The 27,984-nt window shown below is 42.9% G+C and overlaps 2 protein-coding genes across 3 annotated transcripts in view; one reads left to right on the top strand and one right to left on the bottom strand.

The window, feature by feature from the left end:
* The window catches only part of qpctla (glutaminyl-peptide cyclotransferase-like a), a 56,769-nt gene extending 31,916 nt beyond the window's left edge, over positions 1–24,853 (top strand). The window contains exons 8-9 of one of the 2 annotated variants that reach the window (XR_009802624.1): positions 8,508–8,774; positions 23,545–24,853. The gene's annotated coding sequence lies outside the window, so the exon portion shown is untranslated. Of the gene's footprint in view, positions 1–8,507; positions 10,907–23,544 lie in introns of those variants that run through there. The other variant, XM_061878155.1, reaches the window with a different exon arrangement.
* On the bottom strand, positions 670–27,649 carry six5 (SIX homeobox 5). The gene is made up of 3 exons (XM_061878153.1): positions 26,870–27,649; positions 14,236–15,587; positions 670–9,233 (listed from the first exon to the last, which is right to left on the bottom strand). Exons 1-3 carry the CDS (start codon positions 27,556–27,558, stop codon positions 8,602–8,604), a joined length of 2,673 nt encoding a protein of 890 aa, XP_061734137.1. The 5' UTR covers positions 27,559–27,649; the 3' UTR covers positions 670–8,601.
* Between the last annotated feature and the right edge of the window lie 335 nt (positions 27,650–27,984).

Raw genomic sequence — 27,984 nt, 5'->3', positions numbered from 1 at the left:
CGGCACGGAAAGGCAGTGCCTTTAAGGCACGCCCCCAATATTGTTGTCCGGGTGGTAATCGGGAGAATGGTTGCCCCGGGAGATTTTCAAGAGGGGCACTGAAATTCGGGAGTCTCCCGGGGAAAATGGGGAGGGTTGGCAAGTATGACTGGGAGACGCAACCGCTCTGTACCTCTCCCTACGTCCGTGTACCACTCCGTACAGCGGCGTTTTAAAAAGTCATACATTTTACTTTTTGAAACCGATACCGATAAAGCACTTTACGTTGAGCAAACAACCTCAAAGTACCACTGGAAAAAAAAAAGTAATAATAATAATAATAAAAATATAATAAAAATAAATAATTATAAAACTAGAAACAGCCCAATAGCTAGAACCAGCATGCATGTCTATAAAAAGGCTTTTTTTTAAAAGATGTGTTTTTAAGCCTTTTTTAAAAGTATCCACAGTCTGAGGTGCCCTCAGGTGGTCAGGGAGACCGTTCCACAGACTGGGAGCAGCGGAGCAGAAATCCCGGTCTCCCCTAGTTCGTAGCTTTGTCCATGGAGGTTGGAGGAGGCATTTATCGGCCGATAATATCAACGGTCCGATAATATCGCACATCTCTTGTGACATATACAAAATACTTTCTAAATATGCGGCCTTCAGAACACATTCACAGATACAGACTGTAGATCATATAAATGTACTTTATTACATCATCCAGTAATATAAAAAATAGAATGCATTTAATACAATAAAACCAGAAGAAAACAAGTGATCCCTTTTCAACACTATCAAATAGTAATGCATTATCTTTGGTGAAATCAGGAGTCCGGCCTGTGTGAAAACTCCCAGATGACAAATGTGCATTAGCCCCCACAGGCAGGAGTATCAGCAAAGAAATTCGGTAATAAATGGCTCATAACACCAGACCCACGCGAGCATATTTCCCTTTATCCCATCCGTCCTATAAATGCGCAGTACAATTCTTTTAATACATGATTGTCGACGCAATTCTGCGTGATGAAAATGGGGTGACCGCTTTAAAAGGTAATCGCCATTAACATTAACTTGACAGTTTAAAAAAAAAAAAGGAAAATGAATATCATTTCCTATCTGCGTTCCTTTCACATAAACACTGACGGATACATGCATTTTTGGAATAAATGTACAAACATATGCACTAATAAAAACACAAAAAGCCATTCATTAGTGTAACAAAATGGGCTTTTGTGTACCGTAAATGGCTACAAAGATCCACTGCCGACGGTGGAAGGTCACATGACCAAATCTAAATGGAAGCATGCGGTCGTTTTTTAATAGAGGTTTAAATGAAGAAAACAAGGAGGTCACGAGTCCTTCCACGGTCAAAGACAGCATCAACATTGTAATGAAATGGAATAAAATGTGCAAAATATACAAACACAAAACAATGCAACCAAAAGAGTCCATTTGGATTGCAGACAAAACAATATAAGCTTTAATATAAGGCACTTAACAATATTGACACACTGAGCTGAGACCCCACATCCCCATAAGGAGTCTCAGCAAAGGCTTGAGTGTCACGCACCTTCTTTAGGTCAAGCTGGAAAGCTTTCATGAGTGTTTGGAACTTGAGCCACTTCAAAAACATTGCATAGGTGAAAAAAACGGGAATGCAACTGGGCTTTTTTAACTACAAACCCCGTTTCCATATGAGTTGGGAAATTGTGTTAGATGTAAATATAAACAGAATACAATGATTTGCAAATCCTTTTCAACCCATATTCAGTTTAATATGCTACAAAGACAACATATTTGATGTTCAAACTCATAAATGCTATTTTTTTTGCAAATAATCATTAACTTTAGAATTCGATGCCAGCAACACGTGATAAAGAAGTTGGGAAAGGTGGCAATACATACTGATAAAGTTGAGGAATGCTCATCAAACACTTATTTGGAACGTCCCACAGGTGTGCAGGCTAATTGGGAACAGGTGGGTGCCATGATTGGGTATAAAAACATCTTCCCAAAAAATGCTCAGTCTTTCACAAGAAAGGATGGGGCGAGGTACACCCCTTTGTCCACAACTGTGTGAGCAAATAGTCAAAACAGTTTAAGAACAACCTTTCTCAAAGTGCAATTCCAAGAAATTTAGGGATTTCATAATCTACAGTCCATAATATCATCAAAAAGTTCAGAGAATCTGGAGAAATCACTCCACGTAAGCGGCATGGCCGGAAACCAACATTGAATGACCATGACCTTTAAACCCTTAGACGGCACTGTATCAAAATCCGACTTCAATCTCTAAAGGATATCACCACATGGGCTCAGGAACACTTCAGAAAACCACTGTCGCTAAATACAGTTGGTCATTACATCTGTAAGTGCAAATTAAAGCTCTACCATGCAAAGCAAAATACATTCATCAACAACATCCAGAAACGCCGCCGGCTTCTCTGGGCCCGAGATCATCTAAGATGGATTGATGCAAAGTGGAAAAGTGTTCTGTGGTCTGACGAGTCCACATTTCAAATTATTTTTGGAAATATTCAACATCGTGTCATCTGGACCAAAGGGGAAACGAATCATCCAGACTGTTATGGACGCAAAGTTCAAAAGCCAGCATGTGTGATGGTATGGGGGTGCATTAGTGCCCAAGGCATGGGTAACTTACACATCTGTGAAGGCACCATTAATGGTGAACGGTACATACAGGTTTTGGAACAACATATGCTGCCATCTAAGCGCCGTCTTTTTCATGGACACCCCTGCTTATTTCAGCAAGACAATGCCAAGCCACATTCAGCACGTGTTACAACAGCATGTCTCCGTAAAAAAAAGAGTGCGGGTACTTTCCTGGCCCGCCTGCAGTCCAGACCTGTCTCCCATGGAAAATGTGTGGCGCATTATGAATCGTAAAATACCACAGCGGAGACCCCGGACTGTTGAAGGACTGAAGCTCTACATAAAACAAGGATGGGAAAGAATTCCACTTTCAAAGCTTCAACAATTAGTTTCCTCAGTTCCCAAACGTTTGAGTGTTGTTAAAAGAAAAGGTGATGTAACACAGTGGTGAACATGCCCTTTCCCAACCACTTTGGCACCTGTTGCAGCCATGAAATTCTAAGTTAATTATTATTTGCGACAAAAAAAATTAAGTTTATCAGTTTGAACATCAAATATGTTGTCTTTGTAGCATATTCAACTGAATATGGGTTGAAAAGGATTTGCAAATCATTGTATTCTGTTTATATTTACATCTAACACAATTTCCCAACTCATATGGAAACAAGGTTTGTAGAATGCCCCAGATTTGAAAAACGTAGTGTTTGACATGAATATCAGCTTTTACGCTGCTTTTGGAGAACGGCTGGACGGCAATACTCCACCTTTTTCGAGGTAGCATTAGAGGCGGGCTCGTGTTTGCGTCAAAGGGGAGGCAGTTGTGTTGCTGTCCGACAACTATTTTACACGCCACGCTTTGATTGTGAGATGGTTTTCTGTGTAAAAGGCAAGAGCTGCTAACTATTGCTATTTTGCAGGATAGAGCCCGTATTTCTCCCATTTCATGCACCATGGGATGTAAACACACCCGTGATAGTGTTCGGTGAGGCGTGCAAAATACATCTCCGTTAATCGCGTTCGACACAACAGCAAAACGAGGCTTGCGCTTTCACGCAGGCGCCGTCACACTTCTGTTGTCGTTTGTATAAAAGGAGCGTGTGTAAAAAGTGTGACTCCCCCCCACTCCCTGGTAGTGGAACATCTTACAAAACAAACATGGCAAGTCAGCTAATTGAAGACCTGTGCCTTTCCCAGATGCTCTGAAGAATAGTTCCTGTGGTGGATCCCAGACTAACTACTAATGTACTTCACACATCCTTTTGTGCAAGTCATTGTCTGCGCCAGCTCACAGATCCTTGCACAATATCGTACAAAAGTGAGACCACCGTCCCTTTGCATTACAGCAGGGGTGTCCAAAGTGCGGCCCGCGGGTCATTTTTTTAACAGCCCCACGGCACATTTTAAGAATACAATTGAAAAAAATTCAAAACATAAGTGGTATAAAAGAGCAAACGGGTGAAATGAAACAAGAAATTGTTGCAATCCTTACTCTAATAACCCAAAGCTGCCATGCAGGCTGTTTCTTTCTTTAAAAAATAATAATGAATCAAAATCAATGTCATTTTGAATTATTGACCTATTCAAGGCTTCAATTACATCACATTAAAAATTTTGAGATAATTTTTGGGGAAAATGTTGCATATTTTGTGTTTTGCCATATAAAAAAACTGAGCTGTTTTTTTTAAAGAAGGGCCTAAAACAAACAAACAAAACAAACAATAACACTTAAAATTGACGGATATATCTGAAGTTGATCTCAAGATTATTGTGCTAAAAGTAAACAGTAAAAAAATTTATAATTTATTTTTGAACACTTTAATAAGTAGGACACTTTTGGATCCCCAATTATTTTAGTGTGATTTGTTTCTAAGTGTCATTGCTCAAATAATAATAATGAATCAAAATCCAAAATTAAGGCTCCAATTATTATACAATCTCAAATATTCCACCTAAAAAAGTTGTTAGGTGAAAATATTGCATATTTTGTGTTTTTTCCAATCTTTTTTCTAATGTTGATCTAGAGATTTAAAACTTGCATAATAACAAAAATTATAATACCGAATAATGACACATTTTTAATATTTTTTGGGACCAAAACCTTTGGGGTCCCTGGGATCATAACTGAGTGGAGGCCTGAATGTATATTTTTTTTACACATATTGTATTGGTTTTTAAAATACAAATTATGAAAATGGTCCCCGCTTGCTCTGATTTTTCAGTGTGCGGCCCGCAGTGGAAAAAGTTTGGACACCCCTGCATTACAGTATCTTCTCAAGAGACAACACGACAGATATAACATCTATTCTGGACACACCTTCTCCTCATTCATTCATTTTCTTTATTTTCATGACTATGAATGAACACACGTGGGGTTATGTACTTAACAAAAAAAAGGTGATATAACTGAAAACATGTTTTATATTTTAGTTTCTTCAAAATAGCCACCCTTTGCTTTGATTACTGCTTTGCACACTCTTGGCATTCTCTCCTTGAGCTTCAAGGAAGTGAGAACCATTTCAGGTGACTACCTCTTGAAGCTCGTGGAGAGAATGCCAAGAGTGTGCAAAGCAGTAATCAGAGCAAAGTTAAAGTAGCAATAATAGTCACACACACACACACACACACACTAGGTGTGGTGAAATGTGTCCTCTGCATTTGACCCATACCCCTGGGAGGTGAGGGGAGCAGTGAGCAGCAGTGGTGGCCCCAAATAACCCCCAATTCCACTCCGTGATGCTGAGTGCCAAGCAGGGATGCAATGGCTCCCATGTTTGTAGTCTTTGGTATGACTCTGCCGGGGTTTGAACTCACAACCTACCCATTTCAGGGCGGTCACTCTAACCACTAGGCTACTGAGTAGGTGGCCTAGTGGTTAGAGGGTGGCTATTTTGAAGAAACTACAGTATAAAACATGTTTTCAGTTACGTCACCTTCTTTTTGTTAAGTACATAACTCCACATGTGTTCATTCATAGTTTGGATGTGACAATCCACAATGTAAATAGTCATGAAAATAAAGATTGAATGAGGAGAAGGTGTGTCCCAAAATTTGGCCTGTACTGTATATCACCACCTGCTGCGATACAGATGTATGTCATGATACTGCGTAGTATTTGGTATGTGTTATTTGGGTGCTGTTTAAACTATTATTCATCTACTCGCTATCTGACTGCTAATATCTACTATGTTTATATATACTTCTCTTCAAATGTAATAGGCACTTATTCTTCTTTGGTTTGGATACTTTATATTAGTTTTGGACGATGACATCAATTTAAGTATCGATCCAATACCAAGTAGTTACAGAGGCTGTATTGGTGCTGATACTCGACATGCAGACAAAAATATGCTAGGGTCGTGTAGCAATATCAATTAAATCTTAAAAATATTTCCTACTTATTTAAAATCGTTTGGTTTTTGGCCTTAAAGTGTGTCAAGAGTTCCTGAGTTCGTAAACCATAACAAAATTATTATTATTTTTTTTTTAAATATCAATCCAGCCACTGTAGTATCGACCATACACTGACACTATTGGTATTGATCTGCCCACCTCTGTTTACATTCAAGAGCTCTTGCTTGCTGCTAGCATTCCCGCCTAAAATGTGTAGTGTCGCATTCCTCATCCTCCAGTGATAATGGTAGATTATCTGCCGCCTTAAAAGTGGCTTTGCACTGTAGAGGGACGTTAGCCGCTGCCTCGAGGTTCTTGTGTCAAATTTGTGGAGCATAGCCAGAATGTGCCGTCACCATGCATAATCACAATATTACCAACCAATTTGCATCGTGGTATGCCACCTTACTTCAGAGTAGTCAGTGTACAGCTTTTGCTAAGCTTGTATATATATACTTTTATACTGCTATACAAGCTGTACTGTACACTGACTACTCTGAAGAAAGGTTGCACGTACCGTTGTGGTCAAAAGTTAACATACACTTGTAAAGAACATAATGTCATGGCTGTCTTGAGTTTCCAATCATTTCTACAACTCTTATTTTTGTGTGATAGAGTGATTGGAGCACTTTTGTGATTTTATTATGAGTACTGAAAATGTAAGCACTTGTCCTGGGTCAAAAGTATACGTACAGCAATGTTAATATATGCTTAAATGTCTCTTGGCAAGTTTCACTCCAATAAGGTACTTTTGGTAGCCATCCACAATTTTTGACCACTCCTCTTGACAAAATTGGTGCAGTTCAGCTAAATGTGTTGCTTTTCTGACATGGACTTGTTTCTCCAGCATTGTCCACACGTTTAAGTCAGGACTTTGGGAAGGCCATTCTAAAACCTTCATTCTAGCCTGATTTAGCCATTCCTTTACCACTTTTGAGGTGTGTTAGGGGTCATTGTCCTGTTGGAACACCCAACTGTGCCCAAGACCCAACCTCCAGGCTGATGATTTGAGCTTGTCCTGAACAATTTGGACCTAACCCTCCTTTTTCATTGTCCCATTTACTCTCTGTAAAGCACCAGTTTCATTGGCAGCCAAACAGGCACAAATCATAATACTACCACCACCGTGCTCGACAGTAGAAATGGTGTTCCTGTGATTAAAGGCAATAACAATAATAATAATGGATTAGATTTATATTGCGCTTTTCTATTGTTGGATACTCAAAGCGCTCACAGAGAAGCTGGAACCCATCATTCATTCACACCTGGTGGTGGTAAGCTACCTCTGTAGCCACAGCTGCCCTGGGGTAGACTGACGGAAGCGTGGCTGCCAGTTTGCGCCTACGGCCCCTCTGACCACCACCAATCATTCATTCATCATTCATTCACCAGTGTGAGCGGCACGGGGGGCAAAGTGTGAAGTGTCCTGCCCAAGGCAGTGATTTGGATGTCAATAGGTGGGAAGCGAACCTGCAGCCCTCAGGTTTCTGGCACGGCCGCTCTACCCACTACGCCATGCCGCCCCTAAGGCCTCACCTTTTCTCCTCCATTCATATTTCTGGGTATTGTGGCCAAACAGCTCACTTTTTGTTTCATCTGACATCACGTGGACAAAGATAAGACCTTCTGGAGGAAAGTTCTGTGGTCAGATGAAACAAAAATTGACCCCAAACACACTTCAAAAGAGGTAAAGGAATGGCTAAATCAGGCTAGAATGAAGGTTTTAGAATGGCCTTCCCAAAGTCCTGACTCAAATGTGTGGACAATGCTGAAGAAACAAGTCCATGTCAGAAAATTAACAAATGTATCAGAACTGCACCAATTTTGTGGTCAAAAATTCAAACATAAGCTTGTGGATGGTTACCAAAAGCGCCTTATTGCAGTGAAACTTGCCAAGGGACATGTAAGCAAATATTAACATTGCTGTGTGTATACTTTTGATCCAGCATATTTGCTCACGTTTTCAATAGAGACATAATAAATTCATAAAAGAAGCAAACTTCATGAATGTTTTTTGTGACCAACAAGTATGTGCTACAATCACTCTATCACAATAAAATTGCCCCACAATAAAATTGTGGGGCGGCATAGCTCGGTTGGTAGAGTGGCCGTGCCAGGCAGGGTTGCAGGTTCGATTTACTGCCGTTGTGTCCTTGGGCAAGAGACTTTACCCACCTGCTCCCAGTGCCACCCACACTGCTTTAAATGTAACTTAGATATTGGGTGTCACTATGTAAAGCGCTTTGAGTCACTTGAGAAAAGCGCTATATAAATATAATTCACTTCACCTAAAATAAGTGTTGTAGAAATGATTGGAAACTCAAGACACCCATGACATTATGTTCTTTACAAGTGTATGTAAACTTTTGACCACGACTGTATACTTGCTATACAAGCGGGATAGATTTCTGTACTTCTATGAAATATGTACACTGACTACTTTAAAGTATATCAATGGTATTGTCCCTGTATAAAATATTTGAGTTAGCTAGTGTGTAACATTTGATGTGTGTGAATCAAAGCTGCAGCTCCTAAGTGCCAGCGGAGGCTGTGACGGTGGTCCGGAGCACGAGTCCACAGGCAGCGTACTGCATATGACTTTGGGGGTAAACAAACCTACAAGCCCAGCTCGTCATCTACGGGGACCGACTGGAGCTGAGTCAGGATCTTGGAGTCTCCGTCCATATCGTCGGGATGCCCCAGCGGCGAGTGGGCGTCCCGCTCTGGCGAGGGGCTCCCCAGCAGCAGCGACTCGCCCCCCGGGAGGCCCAGCAACGCCGGGTCTACAGGTAGGTGTCCTTTCCCCCGCCCGTCAAACAGAGTCGCTGAGGCAGAAAGGGGCAGGGGGTTCCAGGCCGACTGGTGCAGGTGCATGTTGGGCGTCAGGCCGCCATACATGGGACTGAGGGTGAGCATGCTCTCCGGCGAGAGCGCGTTCAACATGGCGGGGGCCACCGGCTGGTCCACCAGCGTGTTGGGTTGAGGAACCACGGTCGCCTGGTCGGTGGCGCCCCCGCTCTCCGCCGCGTACGTGTTGATGAAGTTCATGGGGGGCGTCGTGAGGACGCTGGCGGGCTGCTCCGGCTGGGGGGCGACGGGAAGTGTGAGAGCAGGACTCACGCCATTGGTGGAAACATCAGGAACTGGTTTCAGAGGCAGACTGGTGAGCTGGAAGCCGGCCGGGATGGTTAAGATGAGTTTGCCTTGCTGGACGCTCAAGTAGGGGCTTCCACCCAGGAGGAGGTTACCTAGCATGGACGTAAACAACACATCAGTTGTCGTGGCCATTTTTAGTTGTGCATTTAAGCCAGGGGTCGGGAACCTTTTTGGCTGAAAGCCAAATATTTTAAAATGTATTTCCGTGAGAGCCATATAATATTTTTTAACACTAAATACAGCTAAATACGTGCAATTTTAAGTAAGACCAACATTTTTAGAGTATAATAGGTCTCCTATTCTTTTTAATAACATTGTTATTATATAATAATAATGTATCTATTATATGTACAAGAGCAAAAAACATTATCGAGGACAGCACACACCCTGGCTTCCACCTGTTCGACTTGCTACCATCAGGCAGGCGCTACAGGTGCATCAGTGCCAGAACAAACAGGCTCAGAGACAGCTTCTTTCCCAAAGCTGTCACCATATTGAACTCTAACTTATAATAATAATAATAATTCACCCCTGTACAATATCCTACCCTAATACCCTACTGTGCAATACTACCCTTCGAGTGCAATACGTCCGTCACTGATTGTTATCTATTACTTCGGTACTCTTGTCTTGCTCTGTATATTGTACAGTATTTGTATTTCGTACTTCTATAGTGTTTTGTATATTGTACAGAATTGCTTATTATTTTTATTGGATAGTAGTCTGTTTATTTCAATTGTTAGTTTTTCCTTTTTACCTCTTATGTCATTTATTTCACCCCATATTTGTTCCCACTACCGCACCTTAAGTTGGAGTCTTTAATCTCGTTATATGCAAATATAATGACAATAAAGTTCATTCTATTCTATTCTATTATTCTAAAGCTAACCAATATTAAATATAATATTTCTTCCCATTAATGCAACTTCTTGAACAGGTGGGATAGAAAATGGATGGTTGGATTAAAATGAATGACAATGTTTTATAATTTGGACGTCATTTAAAGCACTGTGATTACCAGCAGAATTATTCATGACTTATCGTGTTAAGCAATGTCAGCTAAGATTTATCAGAGAGCCAGATGCAGTCATCAAAAGAGCCACATCTGGCTCTAGAACCATAGGTTCCCTACCCCTGATTTAAGCGATTGGAAAAACATGAATAATTATGGCCAATTACTTATTTATTTTCTAATCTCGTCTAAAAATGCTTGGAAAAGTATATTTAAATGTAACTACCGTATTTTCCGCACTATAAGGCGCACCCTCAATGAATGGCCTATTTTAATATTTGTTATATATATATAAGGCACACCGCATTATAAGGCGCATAGAATAGATGCTACAGTAGAGGCTGGGGTTACGTTCTGCATCCTTTAGATCAGGGGTGCCCACACTTTTTCTGCAGGCGAGCTACTTTTCAATTGACCAACTCGAGGGGATCTACCTCATTTATATTTATTTATTTATGAAAGAGACATTTTTGTAAACAAGTTAAATGTGTTTAATGATAATACAAGCATGTGTAACACATATAGATGTCTTTCTTTCACAAAGACAAGAATATAAGTTGGTGTATTACCTAATTCTGATGACTTGCATTGATTGGAATCAGACAGTAATGATGATAACGCCCACATTTTCAAATGGAGGAGAAAAAAAGTTGTCCTTTCTGTACAATACCACATGAAAGTGGTTGGTTTTTGGCATCTAATTCATCCAGCTTCCATACACTTTACAAGAAAAACATTGGCGGCAAATTCCGTAGCTTGCTTGATAGACATTCACGGCACCCGAGGGTCTTGTGAGATGACGCTGGCTGCTGCCAGTTCATTATTATGAAAAAATGACAGAGAGGAAGGCGAGAAACACTTTTTATTTCAACAGACTTCCGCGCCGTCCCTTCCGTCAAAACTCTAAAGGCCGACTGCACATTTTCTATCTTCACAATAAAAGCCCTGCTTCATGCATCCTGCGCTAACAAAATAAGAGTCTCGGAAAGCTGGCGTGCACAAGTGATGTGCACGCCAGCTTTCTGAGGGATCGCTTGTGCACGCCAGTTTTCCGAGACTTTGTATTTAGTTAGCGCAGGCAGCATGAAGCAGGGCTTTTATTGTGAAGATAGGAAATGTGCAGTCGGCCTTTAGAGTTTTGACAGAAGGTACGGCGCGAGAGTCTGTTGAAATAAAAAGTGTTTCTCGCCTTCCTCTCGGTCATATTTTCATAATAATGATCTTGCAGCAGCCAGCGTCATCTCACAAGACCCTCCGGTACCGTGAATGTCATTTAAGTGACGTCTTGGTGAAGATTGATGATCACTCATTTTTAGGTCTATTTTTTTTAAAAGCCTGGCTCGAGATCGACTGACACACCCCCCGCGGTCGACTGGTAGCTCGCGATCGACGTAATGGGCACCCCTGCTTTAGATGGAGCTGCACTGAAGGGAATGTCAACAAAACAGTCAGGTCAGTCAAACTTTATTAATAGATTACAAACCAGCGTTCTGACAACACCGTTCACTCCCAAAATGAATAAACAGCTGTTTTATTATTTTCCCCAAATAAATAAACACGTAAAAAACAATCTGATGGATAAACAGCTTTTTTATTATTTTCACTGATTCATCCATTTCCATTTTCTACCGCTTATTCCCTTTTTGGGGTCGCGGGGGGCGCTGGCGCCTATCTCAGCTACAATCGGGCGGAAGGCAGGGTACACCCTGGACAAGTCGCCACCTCATCGCAGGGCCAACACAGATAGACAACATTCACACTCACATTCACACACTAGGGACCATTTAGTGTTGCCAATCAACCTATCCCCAGGTGCATGTCTTTGAAAGTGGGAGGAAGCCGGAGTACCCGGAGGGAACCCACGCGTTCACGGGGAGAACATGCAAACTCTACACAGAAAGATCCCGAGCCTGGGATTTAACCCAGGACTGCAGGACCTTCGTATTGTTAGGCAGACGCACTAACCCCTCCGCCACCGTGAAGCCCTTTCACTGATTCAATAAACACGTTACGGTAAATCAAACGTTAGTGCGATCACAATATAGTGACACTGGAAATAGTGCAAAGCAATAATATATCAATAACTCAACGTTGCTCAAACGATAATGTCACACAACACACAAAATAAACATGTAAAGCTCACTTTAAGTTATTCCTCATCCACGAATCCCTCAAATTCTTCTTCTTCAGTGTTGGAATCAAACAGTTGGGCGAATACGGCATCCAACATGCCCGGCTCCGTCTCGTCCAAGTCGTCATTAAAGGAGCCAGTTTCGCTGCTGTTAATGTTAAATTCTCTCGCTGCTGCTCTATTCCCGTGTTCTACTGTGTGACCGATCGCCTGGAGTTTAAACTTGGCACGCCTCCCGCAGTCATATATCCCAGCATGCACCGCGTGCTTTTTCTTCTACGAGGGGAAATAAGATAGGCGGCTGCTGACCGTAGAAGAAGTGAAATAAGGTAGACGGCTGATTACCGAAGTTGCGAGACCTCTTGTGGCATGTTTAATTCGGACACTGAAGAAGAAGAATTAGAGGGATTCGTGGATGAGGAATAACTTAATAAAGTGAGCTTTACATGTTTATTTTGTGTGTTGTTTGACATTAACGTTTGAGCTATTGATATATTGTTATTGCTTTGCACTATTTCGTGACGTCATTAATGCAGTGTCGCTGCTGTTGTCTAGCAGTTCAGTGACAGTTCGTGCTTTCCTTAAATCCTGTCTCAATAGGAGCCATTTTGGGTTCTTTACATTAACACACAGATGGAAATGAAAACGATACGGCCTGGTGGAGTCATATATCCCAGCATGCATCGCGCGCTTCTTCTCCTATGGGGGAAAATTAAATCGGCGGCTGCTTACCATAGTGGCTCAATATTGGTCCATATATAAGGCGCACCGGATTATAAGGCGCACTGTCAGCTTTTTAGAAAATTTGAGGTTTTAGGTGCGCCTTATAATGCGGAAAATACGGTATTTAAATGCATTACATTATTATTAGAGGCTTCACGGTGGCAGAGGGGTTAGTGCGTCTGCCTCACAATACGAAGTTCCTGCAGTCCTGGGTTCAAATCCAGGCTCGGGATCTTTCTGTGTGGAGTTTGCATGTTCTCCCCGTGACTGCGTGGGTTCCCTCCGGGTACTCCGGCTTCCTCCCACTTCCAAAGACATGCACCTGGGGATAGGTTGATTGGCAACACTAAATGGTCCCTAGTGTGTGAATGTGAGTGTGAATGTTGTCTGTCTATCTGTGTTGGCCCTGCGATGAGGTGGCGACTTGTCCAGGGTGTACCCTGCCTTCCGCCCGATTGTAGCTGAGATAGGCGCCAGCGCCCCCCGTGACCCCGAAAGGGAATAAGCGGTAGGAAATGGATGGATGGATGGACATTATTATTAAGATACACATTTTAACCTGTTTAATTGTATTAATAGATTGTATATGGTAAAAATCCAACAAACAAATGTTTAACAAAAAGGAAAGAAAAAAAGTTTGATATTTGAACAAAAAAATGGTTTTATAAAAAGTTTTATTGTTTTTAACATACCGTATTTTCCGGACTATAAGGCACACTTTAAATCCGTTTTTGTCCTCAAAACTGTACAGAGCGCCTTATGTGCGGAATAATTCTGGTTGTGCTTACAGACCTCGAAGCTATTTTATTTAGGACATGGTGAAATTATAAGTGTGACCAGTAGATGGCAGTCACCAATGGTGAAAGCCCCCGCAAAAACCTAATTTAAATAAAGCGGTCTGCACAAGTTATCAATTAATAATAATAATAAGAATAGATTTTATTTGTAAAAGCACTTTATATTGAGCAAACAACCTCAAAGTGCTACAATGCATTTAAAAAACAACAACGCTAAAACCCCAAATAGCTGCCCCCAACAAGTACACAGTCTTAGGATATCCCCTGCAACACGCCCACTAATAGTACACACAATTTTGTAGTTTGCACACACTCTTTAGCGTGTGGTATTTGGATCTTAGTAGATAAGGCCCATAACGAGCTAAATATGACTGTAATTAACCAACCGCAATTAATGTGATGATTTGACACCAGTATGCAAGTGTGCTCACCTTGAGATGCAGAAGGTAGCTGAATGATTCCAGAGTTGAGAAGCTGCAATCCGGGGGCCACACTGGTTGCAGGGCCCACATTCTGAATGGGCCTCAGTTGGTTTATCCGAAACGGACCTTGATTGATCCCACCTGGTGCCGAGGCCGAAGCCAGGATCTGTAAAGGCACTCCGGCTGAGGGGACGGAGAGAGCTGGACTCGCCGGCACCACCTGGGGGAAGGAGATGGTGGAGGAGGTCTGAATGGAGGAGACCGGCACCAACTGAGGCATGGAGAGCGGGACTAACTGCGCCGCTGTGGAGACTTTGGCCTGCGGTACTGGAACCACTTGTGTTGGCGGGGAGATGGAAATGACCTGTGGCGCTTGGAGCTTTGCGGGCGAGGGGTTGATGGTTTGTGGGAGAGGATTACCGGGAAGCTGGGAGATGGACATGATGGCCGTGGAACCTTCCACCGCCTCCTGGTGTCCGCTCATATGGAAGTTGGCGCTCTGTGGCGTTAGCGAGGACACTGGAACCAGCTGGGGACATTGGGACACGTGTGCCAGCTGGGAGACTGGTACGCCTTGGATGGAAGGCACCACCTGTGGCAAGGAGAGGACCTGAGGGGATTGGTTGGAGGTAACCAGCGTACTTGTTGGGTTTATTTGAGAGGCAGCGCTGGCAAAGACCACATATTCTCCATGTTGACTTGGGATGGTCAAAGCTGCTGATGAGGACTGGCTCTCCTGGCACGGAGGGCTTTGTGTTAAAACCAGAGAAGGGAGGCTGCTTGTTGGCGACAGGCTCTGTGAGGACGGAGACAAGGACAAAGAAGAGCAAGACATTTTCTGGCTGTTTTCTACTTTTATGATGTCCTCCGGCCCGCTGATGAAATCCAAAGTGTTGCTACTTTTGCTCTTGGCTTGCGCAGGAATAGAAATGACGGACGTCTGACTGTTAGTGCTGAAGACCACGGACGGAAGACAGTTTGACTTTGTCTCCAGAGGGGAAACTGGTTGTTCCAAGGAAACTTGCGGCGTAGAGTCCGGTTTGACCAGAACCTGAGCTCCGTTGAGTATCAAAGGAGGGTTGGTCACCTGACCCAAGGTGACCTTCTGGCTGTCCCCCAGGCCCAGGCCATTGATGATGACCCCGGCACCGGTCCCAGAGATGAGGGAGTTTCCGTTGAACAATAACGGTTGGGAGGCTGTGAGGAAGCCGCTGGAACCGTTGAGGATGAGTTGACCTCCCGGGGCGCAGTTCACCGCGGATAGCGAGATAATGGAGGTCTTGGCGGCAGCGTGCTCTTCTGCTTTGTCAGGGGTGTCGTCCATGGCCTCGTCGTCTGTGCTGTGGTTTCCGTCGGATTCGCTGCAACGACGAAAGCAAAACAAACATGTAAATGAGCACAGCATGGATAGATATTATTCTTAGGAGTACGACTACAACTGGGCCTATAAAACGATATCATGACAAACACGTAATCGATATCAATTGAAAATGAGTTCAATAAAAGGTTGGATGTGTATTTATCATTTGTGGGGTCGGTCCGAGGAAACCGGAAAGAACGAAGTATGGTTGGTTGCATGAAAAAAGGCACTTGTTGTATGGTAACCTAGCCAAACAGGAGATAATCGGTCACGCTGAACAGAAAATCAGGTAACAGTATCAATTATCAAGTTTGGTTGTGCCATCTTGCTGTCTCTCTGTTGATTCTCTGCATGGAGTGAGAAGAGAAATTTAAAATGAGTGCTGCAGATAGCAAATAAATTGTCAATAAAACAGGAAAAGCCGTCAACAGTATGGCACTTTTGTGGATTTTTCCCAAAAGGACCATAGTCCTTGGCCACGTTCATCTTTTCTTTTCAACCCTCGTCAGTTCCCTATTCGAGTGTACGGAAACAACAGGTCGGAACTAAAGCGCACGACTGTGTAAATAAAATAGATAGCAAAACAAAACATTTGTGTTAGCTTCTGTGTGTTTTACTGAACAAAACGCAGACCTTGTGTCGTGTGTTTACTTTGTACAAGACTTGTTTTCATGCACTAAATCAGGAGTATTTTCACAATTACATGTGAAGTCCCAGTGTCCATGCACTATGATTCAGTGTTTTTCAACCACTGTGCCGCGGCACACTAGTGTTCCGTCGGAGATGATCTAATTTCACCTACTTGGGTTAAAATAATTTTTTGCAAAACAGTAATTATAGTCTGCAAATAAAGTATTGTTGTTGGGTGTCGGTGCTGTCTAGAGCTCGGCAGAGTAACCGTGTAATACTATTCCATATCAGTAGGTGGCAGCCGGTAGCAAATTGCTTTGTAGATGTCGGAAACAGCGGGAGGCAGCGTGAAGGTAAAAAGGTGTATAATGCTTAAAGAGGAACATTATCAGCAGACCTATGTAAGCGTCAATATATACCTTGATGGTGCAGAAAAAAGACCATCTATTTTTTTTACCGATTTCTGAACTCTAAATGGGTGAATCTTGGTGAATTAAACGCCTTTCTGTTTATCGCTCTGTGGCAATGACGTCAGAACGTGACATCACCGAGGTAATACAGTCGCCATTTTCATTTTCAACACATTACAAACACCGGGTCTCAGCTCTGTTATTTTCCGTTTTTTTGACTATTTTTTGGAACCTTGGAGACATCATGCCTCGTCGGTGTGTTGTCGGAGGGTGTAACAACACTAACAGGGAGGGATTCAAGTTGCACCACTGGCCCGAAGATGCCAAGTGTCTGCCGCCAGACCCCCATTGAATGTGCCAGAGTGTCTCCACATTTGACCGGCGATGACAGACATGGCACAAAGATGTATGGATAACCTGCAGATGCATTTGCAACTATATTACGTTTACTTCCACCCACATTTAATGCGAAACAAACACTTACCAATCGACGGATTTAAGTTGCTCCAGTGTCAAAAGATGCGAAAGTCCTGATCGTTTGGTCCGCACATTTTACCGGCGATGCTAACGCAGCTATTCGGCCATGCTATGGCTATGAATAGCGTCAATAGCTATTCGCTCAATAGCTTCAGTTTCTTCTTCAATATTTTCATACTCCAACCATCTGTTTCAATACATGCGTAATCTGTTGAACCGCTTAAATCGCTGAAATCCGAGTTTGAATCCGAGCTAATGTCACTATATCTTGCTGTGGTATTCCCATTGTTTGTTTACATTGGCAGCACTGTGTGACGTCACAGGGAAATGGCCAGTGTCTTCGCAGAGATCGAAAATAAGGCACTTTAAAGCTTTATTTAGGGATATTCCGACACCGGTAAACATTTTTTTAAAAACTTAAAAAAATACAACAAGCCACTGGGAACTGATTTTTATTGTTTTTAACCCTTTTGAAATTGTGATAATGTTCCCCTTCAAACCAAAAATAAACGAAAGGGGAGTGCCCCTAAGAAAAGGCATTAAAGCTCAGGGAAAACGACGCAGAACGAAACTAAAACTGAACTGGCCACAACGTAAACAAAAACAGAATGCTGGACGACTGCAAAGACTTACTGTGGAGCAAAGACGGCGTCCACGATGCGCATGACATGACAATCAACAATGTCACCACAAAGTAGGATAAAATCAACTGAAATATTCTTGATTGCTAAAACAAAGTAGATGCGGGAAATCCTCAAAGGAAGACGTGAAACTGCTACAGGAAAATACCAAAAAAAAGTAGGAGTGCAAGACAATAACTTAAACTTTACACACAGGAAAACACCAAAAAAACTACAAATAAGTAAACCTACTTTGAGACAAGAGCTATAGTAAAGCATGCTAGCTTATGCTTTAAAGTCATATCCAACAATTGCAACAAACACTTTTTTATTGTCAACTGAGTTTCGTTTTTTAATGATTTCTGATGGTGGTTTGCCTCCGCATTGTTTCAAAGCAAAAAATGTGCTTCGGCTCAAAAAAGGTTGAAAAACACTGCTCTAATGTGACTGTTGGTCATACCCCATGTGGCGCTTATTTCACTTTAGTACGAATTAATGTATTGCTTCTCCGGTTCCCCTATGACAGGGGTAGGGAACCTATGGCTCTAGAGCCAGATGTGGCTCTTTTGATGACTGCATCTGGCTCTCGGATAAATCTGAGCTGACGTTGCTTAACACGACAAGTAATGAATAATTCCACTTGTAATCACAGTGTTAAAAATAATGTTAAAAATATAAAACATTCTCATGCATTTTTAATCCATCCGTTTCCTACCGCACCTGTTCAAGAAGTTGCGTTAATGGTAAGAAGTTATTTATTTATTATTGGTTACTGTGGGGCTTGCCCTCCTGGGGGTTCTTCGGAACCCCAAGCACCGATATGAGAGCCTGTTTCAGGGTTACAATATTGTTTTATTCTTCAATAAGTCTCTCAGTTGCTTTCCAGCAATTGTATTTCCAGCCCCAACCCAGTCTCTCCTTCTGGCTGCTGCTTATAACAGAGCGACAGGTGATTAGATAACAAGGCCCAGGTGGGCCTTCTACGCACCTGTCGCTGATTTCGAAGCCGGTCCTGGCACATCCCAGTTCGCTGCAAGCCCGCAGGCCACGCCCCCTCCACAGTTAGCTTCAGAATAACAAAGTTATTACAAAGAATAAGAGACTTATTATACTCTAGAAATGTTGGTCTTACTTAGAAATGCACGTGTTTAGTTGTGTTCAGTGTTTAAAAAAAAAGTATATGGCTCTACGCAAATATATTTTAAAATATTTGGCTTTTTGGCTCTCTCAGCCAAAAAGGTTCCCGACCCCTGCCCTATGACATCATATTAGGCATCTGCAGCCAAGATCTGGTGTACCTGACATCAGCTGTAACGTCGGCACACATCAGAAATATTGCGTCTCTAATGTCTCTGATGACGGTAAATGGCAGACATCATCAATAAATACGTTTTCTCAAAAAAACTTTTTAGACAGAAGAATCATGGAAGCAAAGCTTTGGAATGACTCAGGATTAATTCACAAGGCTCTGTGGATTGATGGAATGAGTTTTAAATCCAAAGGAAAAGACCGTTGGTGCCACGGCCAATACTGTTCCAGATGAGGGTCGCTATTGTTCTAGTTGTGTGGAACACACAGTTATTGTTAATCAGTTTGGAGTTCACAAATGCAGCGTGAAGAGGTTTGTGTGCGCTTTATTCTTCCTTTAATATACCTGCTTTGTTCTCTTTCATGTCATTTGTATTCCAAAAAGAAGCTGGCCTTCTACAATTTCTGAACTGCCATCTAAAATACATATCTGTTTCTTTTTTTCTACCATTGATGCACTAAATTGTTATATTATTTTAGTTTGTGAAGCAAATAAACAGTGTCCTCTTCATTACAATTGATGCTATGTTTTTATTGAAAGGTTATATCCCGCACATTGAGACTGGCGCAGGAGCAGTACGAAAGGTCCCCTCTGGCAGGACACACCCACTCGGCAGATCTGGTTGGAAATCGCAAAGTCCAGGTGTGTCAGTCCGATTTTGCAAAATAAGAACACGGTCGGATTAAGCTGTTTCCATGGGTTGCACGATGCTTATTTGAGGCCGAACGATTTGAGAAATCGGACTAATTTAGTGCAGGACACGTACTGACTGTAGTTGGTGGCTCTCCAGTGTTGACGGAGCCCATTCTCTTCTTTCCAGATTGTGGGGAAAGCAATTTACTGTATTTTCCAGACTATAAGGTGCACTTAAAATCCTTTTTTCTCTCTCAAAACTCGACAGTGCGCCTTATAACCTGGTGTACCTAATGTTAGGAATAAGTTTAGTCGAGCTTACCCACCTTGAAGCAATTTTATTTGGTACATGGTGTAATGGTAAGTGTGACCAGTAGATGGCAGTCAAACATAAGAGATAAGTGTAGGCTGGACCGTTTGACGTGCTTTATATATAGGTATTATTATGGTGTGTGTGTGTATAAGGTGAGACATATTATCTGCCGTTTTGTTTCGCAATATTATGCAAAAGCAACTTTTCTTACCTTCTGGCACCTGCTGATCTGTATTAGGGATCTGCATAAAACCTCAAAAAGTGCGCGCTTCCGCATTTGTAGTCCGTGTCGAAACCGTAGTCGATTAGCTTCTTTTTAAATAAATAAAATAAATAAATGGGTTGTACTTGTATAGCGCTTTTCTACCTTCAAGGTCCTCAAAGCTCTCTATCTTCTTGTTATGTGACATTCATCCTCTGCTGTTGCCATTTCTATTATAAAGTAGTGTAAAGTTCTTACTTATATCTGTCAGTAAACTCACCATGAAAGCGCTAAAACATACCGGTGTAGTGAGTTTACATTATTCCGTTATTGATTGAAGTAAAGTCTGAATGTCATTAAAACAGTTAGCGCCATCTTTTGACACTTCTTCCACTTCTGTCCTTGCACGCTACACTGCTACAACAAAGATGACGGGGAGAAGACGCTGTCGAAGGTGAGCCACGTAAATAAGACCCGCCCACAAAACGGCGCATCCTGAAGACTGTCAGAAAGCGGCTTGAAGATGATGTGTAAAACATCTTCTATGCAACATTTTGACCAAAGAACTACCATTACATGTTAGGTAGACCACAAAGAAGTATTTTACATTTCGAAAAAAAAAAATAATAATATGACTGATATAATCCGGTCCGCTTTATATATAAAAAATGTCAAAAATGGTCCGCCTTATAATCCGGTGTGCTCTATGGTCCGGAAAATACGGTAAAAGCTTTCAGCATTTCTCGTGGACAGAGCAGCCTTTTAATTCACGAGGGCATTTTCAAAAGCTGAAAAACAAACGTGGAAGCGCCCACACACACATGGCATAAACCAAAGTCTGTAGCAGTCATGGCGCCCTGTCGTCACGTGAGTGCCCTTTGACCAATTGTTGAGGAGATCACCTGAAACTCTCTAGACACACCTCTGCCCCAATGTTTGAGAAAGACTATCTTAATGCAGTAAATTGGACAGCCCAGGTCTAAAAACATTTTGGTTGTACTTCAGAGTCGTACCCAGAAGCTGTATCAAAGAGTTTGGGGCTTCATTTGGCAGATGGATTTGAAACAGCGCTGAGTAAGATGTAACGAAGAACAATACCAAATATGTCGTTGGACCTCATTTGATTGTGTGCCCTACTAACCTAAAACTACACAGACTAAGTAAGATAAAGCCTGTTAAATGTTGCTTCAGGGAAGTATCTACCAGACCCCCACAAAGCTCCTACTGATAAGATAAGGCTGCCATATCCTCTCTTATCTTCCCCCATATTTATTTATGCTTCTTCTTAAACTATGTCTACATTAACCCGGATAATCCCTTAATCGAATAATTATTTAGCTGAAGCCCCATTTCAGCCACAATAAACTATTGTTTCAGATCCCCCTCCTTGGATAATTTTTTACACGGGTAAGTGCACCATCTATTTCTTGAATCTCCGGCTCTTAGCTTTGTATGGACTCGTGGATCGTTTACAAACTGAGGTCGGAGACGAAGTGACGCCAGAAAGACCGCGCCCCGCACAGGAAGTGACGTCAGAAAGAATGCGCCACAGCCAGCTTCATAATAAAGAGGTTTCGTAACTCGGAGCTAACTACTGGAAATATGAAGGCGTGTCATCCCAGACATGCCCGTGTTTCTCCTTCTGTCTGCACATAAGCTTGAGGAAATCACACATGAATACCTTAAAGGGGAACATTATCAGCAGACTTATGTAAGCGTCAATATATACCTTGATGGTGCAGAAAAAAAGACCATCTATTTTTTTAAACCGATTTCCGAACACTAAATGGGTGAATTTTGGCGAATTAAACGCCTTTGTTTATCGCGCTGGAGGCGATGACGTCAGAATGTGACGTCGCCGAGGTAACACACCCACCATTTTCATTTTCAACACATTACAAACACCGGGTCTCAGCTCTGTTATTTTCCGTTTTTTTTTTACTATTTTTTGGAACCTTGGAGACATCATGCCTCGTCGGTGTGTTGTCGGAGGGTGTAACAACACTAACAGGGAGGGATTCAAGTTGCACCACTGGCCCCAAGATGCCAAAGTGTCTGCCACCAGACCCCCATTGAATGTACCAGAGTGTCTCCACATTTGACCGGCGATGCTAAAGCAGACATGGCACAGAGATGTATGGATAACCTGCAGATGCATTTGCAACTATATTACGTTTCCTTCCACCCACATTTAATGCGAAACAAACACTTACCAATCGACGGATTTAAGTTGCTCCAGTGTCAAAAGATGCGAAAGTCCTGATCGTTCGGTCCGCACATTTTACCGGCGATGCTAACGCAGCTATTCGGCCATGCTATGGCTATGAATAGCATCAATAGCTATTCGCTCAATAGCTTCAGTTTCTTCTTCAATACTTTCATACTCCAACCATCTGTTTCAATACATGCGTAATCTGTTGAATCGTTTAAACCGCTGAAATCCGAGTCTGAATCTGAGCTAATGTCGCTATATCTAGCTGTGGTATTCCCATTGTTTGTTTACATTGGCAGCACTGTGTGACGTCACAGGGAAATGGCCAGTGTCTTCGCAGATAGCGAAAATAAGGCACTTTAAAGCTTTATTTAGGGATATTCCGAGACCGGTAAAATTTTGAAAAAAACTTCAAAAAATACAACAAGCCACTGGGAACTGATTTTTATTGTTTTTAACCCTTTTGAAATTTTGATAATGTTCCCCTTTAATTAAAATACCACAACACTGGATATTGTTCAGATAAATTACAATTAAGAATTTAGATTAGATTAGATTAGATGGATTAGATAGTAATTTATTTATTCCGTCAGAGTTCCTTCAGGAAAATTAAAATTTTCAGCACACCCCCATTCAAGTTTAGACAAACATTACAGGGAGACAGAACAGGATCGCTGACGGGTCTGCCGGCTTCCAGCGCCCCTTACCAAAAAGATGAGATACAGGTAAACAAAGGGGAGGGGGGAGAAAAAAATAGAAGATTAAAATAAAATAAAAAAATCGGTCTTAGCCTGGGCCCTGGAGAGGGGGTGCAGACCAAGGGAGGAAAAAAAACAACAAAAAAAACTTGCACACAAAGTAACACTGGAGGTGACTATGACGTGTGCATTTTCCTTGCAGGCGTATTAGGTCGGCGGGGGGAGGGGGTCTTGAACGGTGGAATTGTGTGCGGACACGGATGAGGTTAGGTGGTATTTACCCTGGATAACCTTATCCAGCTCAGTGTAAACCGGGCCTAAGATAAGTTAAACGCTGCTTTAGGGAAGTATCTTCCAGACAAAGCTCCAAGTGATAAGACAAGGTTGCCATATCCTCTCTTATCTTCCCACTAACCTCCCCCCCCCGCCCATATTTATTTATGCTTCTTCTTAGGTGGGGTTTGCATCCCATCTATTCACCACCTTGTTCCAAAACAAGCATGTGTGAGTGGAAGGCATGCTGGCTTTTGCAGGAAACTTGAGGCTTCTCACATTTCACAACAAAGCAACATGCTGCCGGGCTGGTGTGAGACCTGCTGACACCTCTTTGCCCTGCTGGCTGGGTTTGTATGCGGGCACAGAAAGGACAGAACTGCATAAAAGTATGTTACCTACTCCTCTGTTTGTATGCGGGCACAGAAAGGACAGAACTGCATAAAAGTATGTTACCTACTCCTCTGTTTGTAAGCAGGCACAGAAAGGACAGAACTGCATAAAAGTGTGTTACCTATGTCTTTGTTTGTATGCGGGCACAGAAAGGACAGAAATACATAAAAGTGTGTTACCTACTCCTTTGTTTGTATGCGGGCACAGAAAGGACAGAACTGCATAAAAGTGTGTTACCTATGTCTTTGTTTGTATGCGGGCACAGAAAGGACAAAACTGCATAAAATTGTGTTACCTACTCCTTTGTTTGTATGGGGGCAAAGAAAGGACATAAATGCATAAAAGTGTGTTACCTACTCCTTTGTTTGTATGCGGGCACAGAAAGGACAGAACTGCATAAAAATGTGTTACCTATGTCTTTGTTTGTATGCGGGCACAGAAAGGACAGAACTGCATAAAAGTATGTGACCTACTCCTTTGTATGCGGGGACAGAAAGGACAGAAATACATAAAAGTGTGTTACCTACTCCTTTGTTTGTATGCGGGCACAGAAAGGACAGAACTGCATAAAAGTGTGTTACCTATGTCTTTGTTTGTATGCGGGCACAGAAAGGACAGAACTGCATAAAAGTATGTGACCTACTCCTCTGTATGCGGGCACAGAAAGGACAGAAATACATAAAAGTGTGTTACCTATGTCTTTGTATGCAGGCACAGAAAGGACAGAACTGCATAAAAGTGTGTTACCTACTCCTTTGTATGCGGGCACAGAAAGGACAGAACTGCATAAAAGTATGTGACCTACTCCTTTGTATGCGGGCACAGAAAGGACAGAACTGCATAAAAGTATGTTACCTACACCTCTGTATGCGGGCACAGAAAGGACAGAAATACATAAAAGTGTGTTACCTATGTCTTTGTATGCAGGCACAGAAAGGACAGAAATACATAAAAGTGTGTTACCTATGTCTTTGTATGCAGGCACAGAAAGGACAGAACTGCATAAAAGTGTGTTACCTACTCCTTTGTTTGTATGCGGGCACAGAAAGGACAGAACTGCATAAAAGTGTGTTACCTACACCTCTGTATGCGGGCACAGAAAGGACAGAAATACATAAAAGTGTGTTACCTACACCTCTGTTTGTATGCGGGCACAGAAAGGACAGAACTGCATAAAAGTATGTGACCTACTCCTTTGTATGCGGGCACAGAAAGGACAGAACTGCATAAAAGTATGTTACCTACACCTCTGTATGCGGGCACAGAAAGGACAGAAATACATAAAAGTGTGTTACCTATGTCTTTGTATGCAGGCACAGAAAGGACAGAAATACATAAAAGTGTGTTACCTATGTCTTTGTATGCAGGCACAGAAAGGACAGAACTGCATAAAAGTGTGTTACCTACTCCTTTGTTTGTATGCGGGCACAGAAAGGACAGAACTGCATAAAAGTATGTGACCTACTCCTTTGTATGCGGGCACAGAAAGGACAGAAATACATAAAAGTGTGTTACCTACACCTCTGTATGCGGGCACAGAAAGGACAGAAATACATAAAAGTGTGTTACCTACACCTCTGTTTGTATGCGGGCACAGAAAGGACAGAACTGCATAAAAGTGTGTTACCTACTCTGTATGCGGGCACAGAAAGGACAGAACTGGATAAAAGTGTGTTACCTATGTCTTTGTTTGTATGCAGGCACAGAAAGGACAGAACTGCATAAAAGTATGTTACAGTGGGGCAAAAAAGTATTTAGTCAGCCAGCGATTGTGCAAGTTCTCCCACTTAAAATGATGACAGAGGTCTGTAATTTTCATCATAGGTACACTTCAACTGTGGGACACAGAATGTGAAAAAAATTCACATTGTAGGAATTTTAAATAATTTATTTGTAAATTATGTTGGAAAATAAGTATTTGGTCAAGCATTCAAAGCTCTCACTGATGGAAGGAGGTTTTGGCTCCAAATCTCAGGATACATGGCCCCATTCATTCTTTCCTTAACATGGATCAATCGTCCTGTCCCCTTAGCAGAAAAACAGCCCCAAAGCATGATGTTTCCACCCCCATGCTTCACAGTAGGTATGGTGTTCTTGGGATGCAACTCAGTATTCTTCTTCCTCCAGTTGTGTTTATACCAAAAAGTTCTATTTTGGTTTCATCTGACCACATGACATTCTCCCAATCCTCTGCTGTATCATCCATGTATCCATTTTGGTATCAACTCAACTGGTGGTGTTTGGAGGAAGAAGAATACTGAGTTGCATCCCAAGAACACCATACCTACTGTGAAGCATGGGGGTGAAAACATCATGCTTTGGGGAGGAGACCCTGCCCCAAGTGGGGGAGTTCAACTACCTAGGAGTCTTGTTCACGAGTGAGGGAAGAGTGGATGGTGAGATGGACAGGCGGATCGGTGCGGCGTCTTCAGTAATGCGGACGTTGTACCGATCCGTTGTGGTGAAGAAGGAGCTGAGCCGGAAGGCAAAGCTCTCAATTTACCGGTCGATCTACGTTCCCATCCTCACCTATGGTCATGAGCTTTGGGTCATGACCGAAAGGATAAGATCACGGGTACAAGCGGCCCAAATGAGTTTGGGTCTCTCCCTTAGGGATAGGGTGAGAAGCTCTGCCATCCGGGAGGAACTCAAAGTAAAGCCGCTGCTCCTCCACATGGAGAGGAGCCAGATGAGGTGGTTCGGGCATCTGGTCAGGATGCCACCCGAACGCCTCCCTAGGGAGGTGTTTAGGGCACGTCCAACCGGTAGGAGGCCACGGGGAAGACCCAGGACACGTTGGGAAGACTATGTCTCCCGGCTGGCCTGGGAACGCCTCGGGATCCCCCGGGAAGAGCTGGACGAAGTGGATGGGGAGAGGGAAGTCTGGGCTTCCCTGCTTAGGCTGTTGCCCCCGCGACCCGACCTCGTATAAGCGGAAGAAGATGGATGGAAATATATTTATAAAAGATTTTTAAATTGTTGCTATTTTTAGAATATTTTGGAAATATCTCACGTACCCCTTGGCATACCTTCAAGTACCCCAATTTGAGAACCACTGACCTAGTGGTACAGAAAGGTCAGAACTGCATAAAAGTGTGTGTGTGTGTTCTTGCCTCTTGCAGTGTGTCCCAGGCGGGGTTCTGTCCCTCTGCCTCCGGTTCTTGAACCAGTTGCTGACCTGCGTGAGGGACAGTCCGGTGACTTTGGCCAAGTTCTTCTTCTCGTCCGGGGTCGGGTACCTGTTGCTCTTGTAACATTCCTTCAAGGCGTTGCGGGACTTCTCCTTAAAGCAGTACACCGTCTCCTCCCCGTCCCAGATGGTCTTGGGCAGGGGGAACTTCTTCCTGAGTCGGTACTTGTCCACGGCGCCCAGGCTGCGGCCCCGGGACCTCTCCGCCTCCTTGTAGCGGGCTTTCAGGTAGAGGTCCTGCAGGAAGAGGTGGTTGGAGGGGTGGAAGTCGTGGCTCTCCAGGAGGCCGTAGAGCTCCTTGAATTGTCCCCGGTGGAAGGCCACCAGGGCCTGGGCCTTGAGCAGCGTCTCGTTGCCACGTAGCAGCTCGGACGAGGGATGGACGGTGGCGAGGAATCTCCACAGTCGCTCCACATTGCCCGCCTGCAGGAGGGCCTCGCACAGGCAGGACACCTGGTCTGTGGAAAAAGTCACCGCGGACTTTTGGAAACTTTCCAACAGTTGCTCCGTCACTCGATCCGCGTATTTTTCCTCTTCCGCGGACTCCGAGGCCGTCGGCTCCTCCGCGCTATTGTCGGATTGTTCTGTGGGCTCCAAAGACAAGGAAGCCATTTTTTTGCTTGAACTTTTTCCCCCCCTCCGCTGCTTCCTCCTCCTCCTCCTCCTCGCTCCCTTTCTCTCCCTTCACACGCCAGCAGTCAACACCAGAGTAACTCCAGCCAGGACACGCCTCTTTACACTCAACTCAACTTGCTTTTTACTTTCCAAAACCTTTATTTACAATATTCAACATTTACATACGAGCTAAGCAATAATAACACATATGTAACCGATTTTTATGGGCTTGCCTCTTTGAGATGTTAAGTTCCTGTTATAAGCTGTTTATACAGTATATGCCTTCAGCTCTTATTTTGAAGGAAGTGCTGACACGTTGTAGTGGAGCTGAGGTTTTGAAAGAAAGTAACTTGACCCAATGAACTAACGTCATATCCGTTGGGGGGAAAAAAGGAAATAAATTGGTCCTCGTTTTTTTTTTTT

Source organism: Nerophis ophidion, linkage group LG18, assembly GCF_033978795.1.
Source record: "Nerophis ophidion isolate RoL-2023_Sa linkage group LG18, RoL_Noph_v1.0, whole genome shotgun sequence".
In the NCBI taxonomy this organism is placed as follows: Eukaryota; Metazoa; Chordata; class Actinopteri; order Syngnathiformes; family Syngnathidae; genus Nerophis; species Nerophis ophidion.
This window is presented reverse-complemented; position numbering and strand designations above follow the sequence as displayed.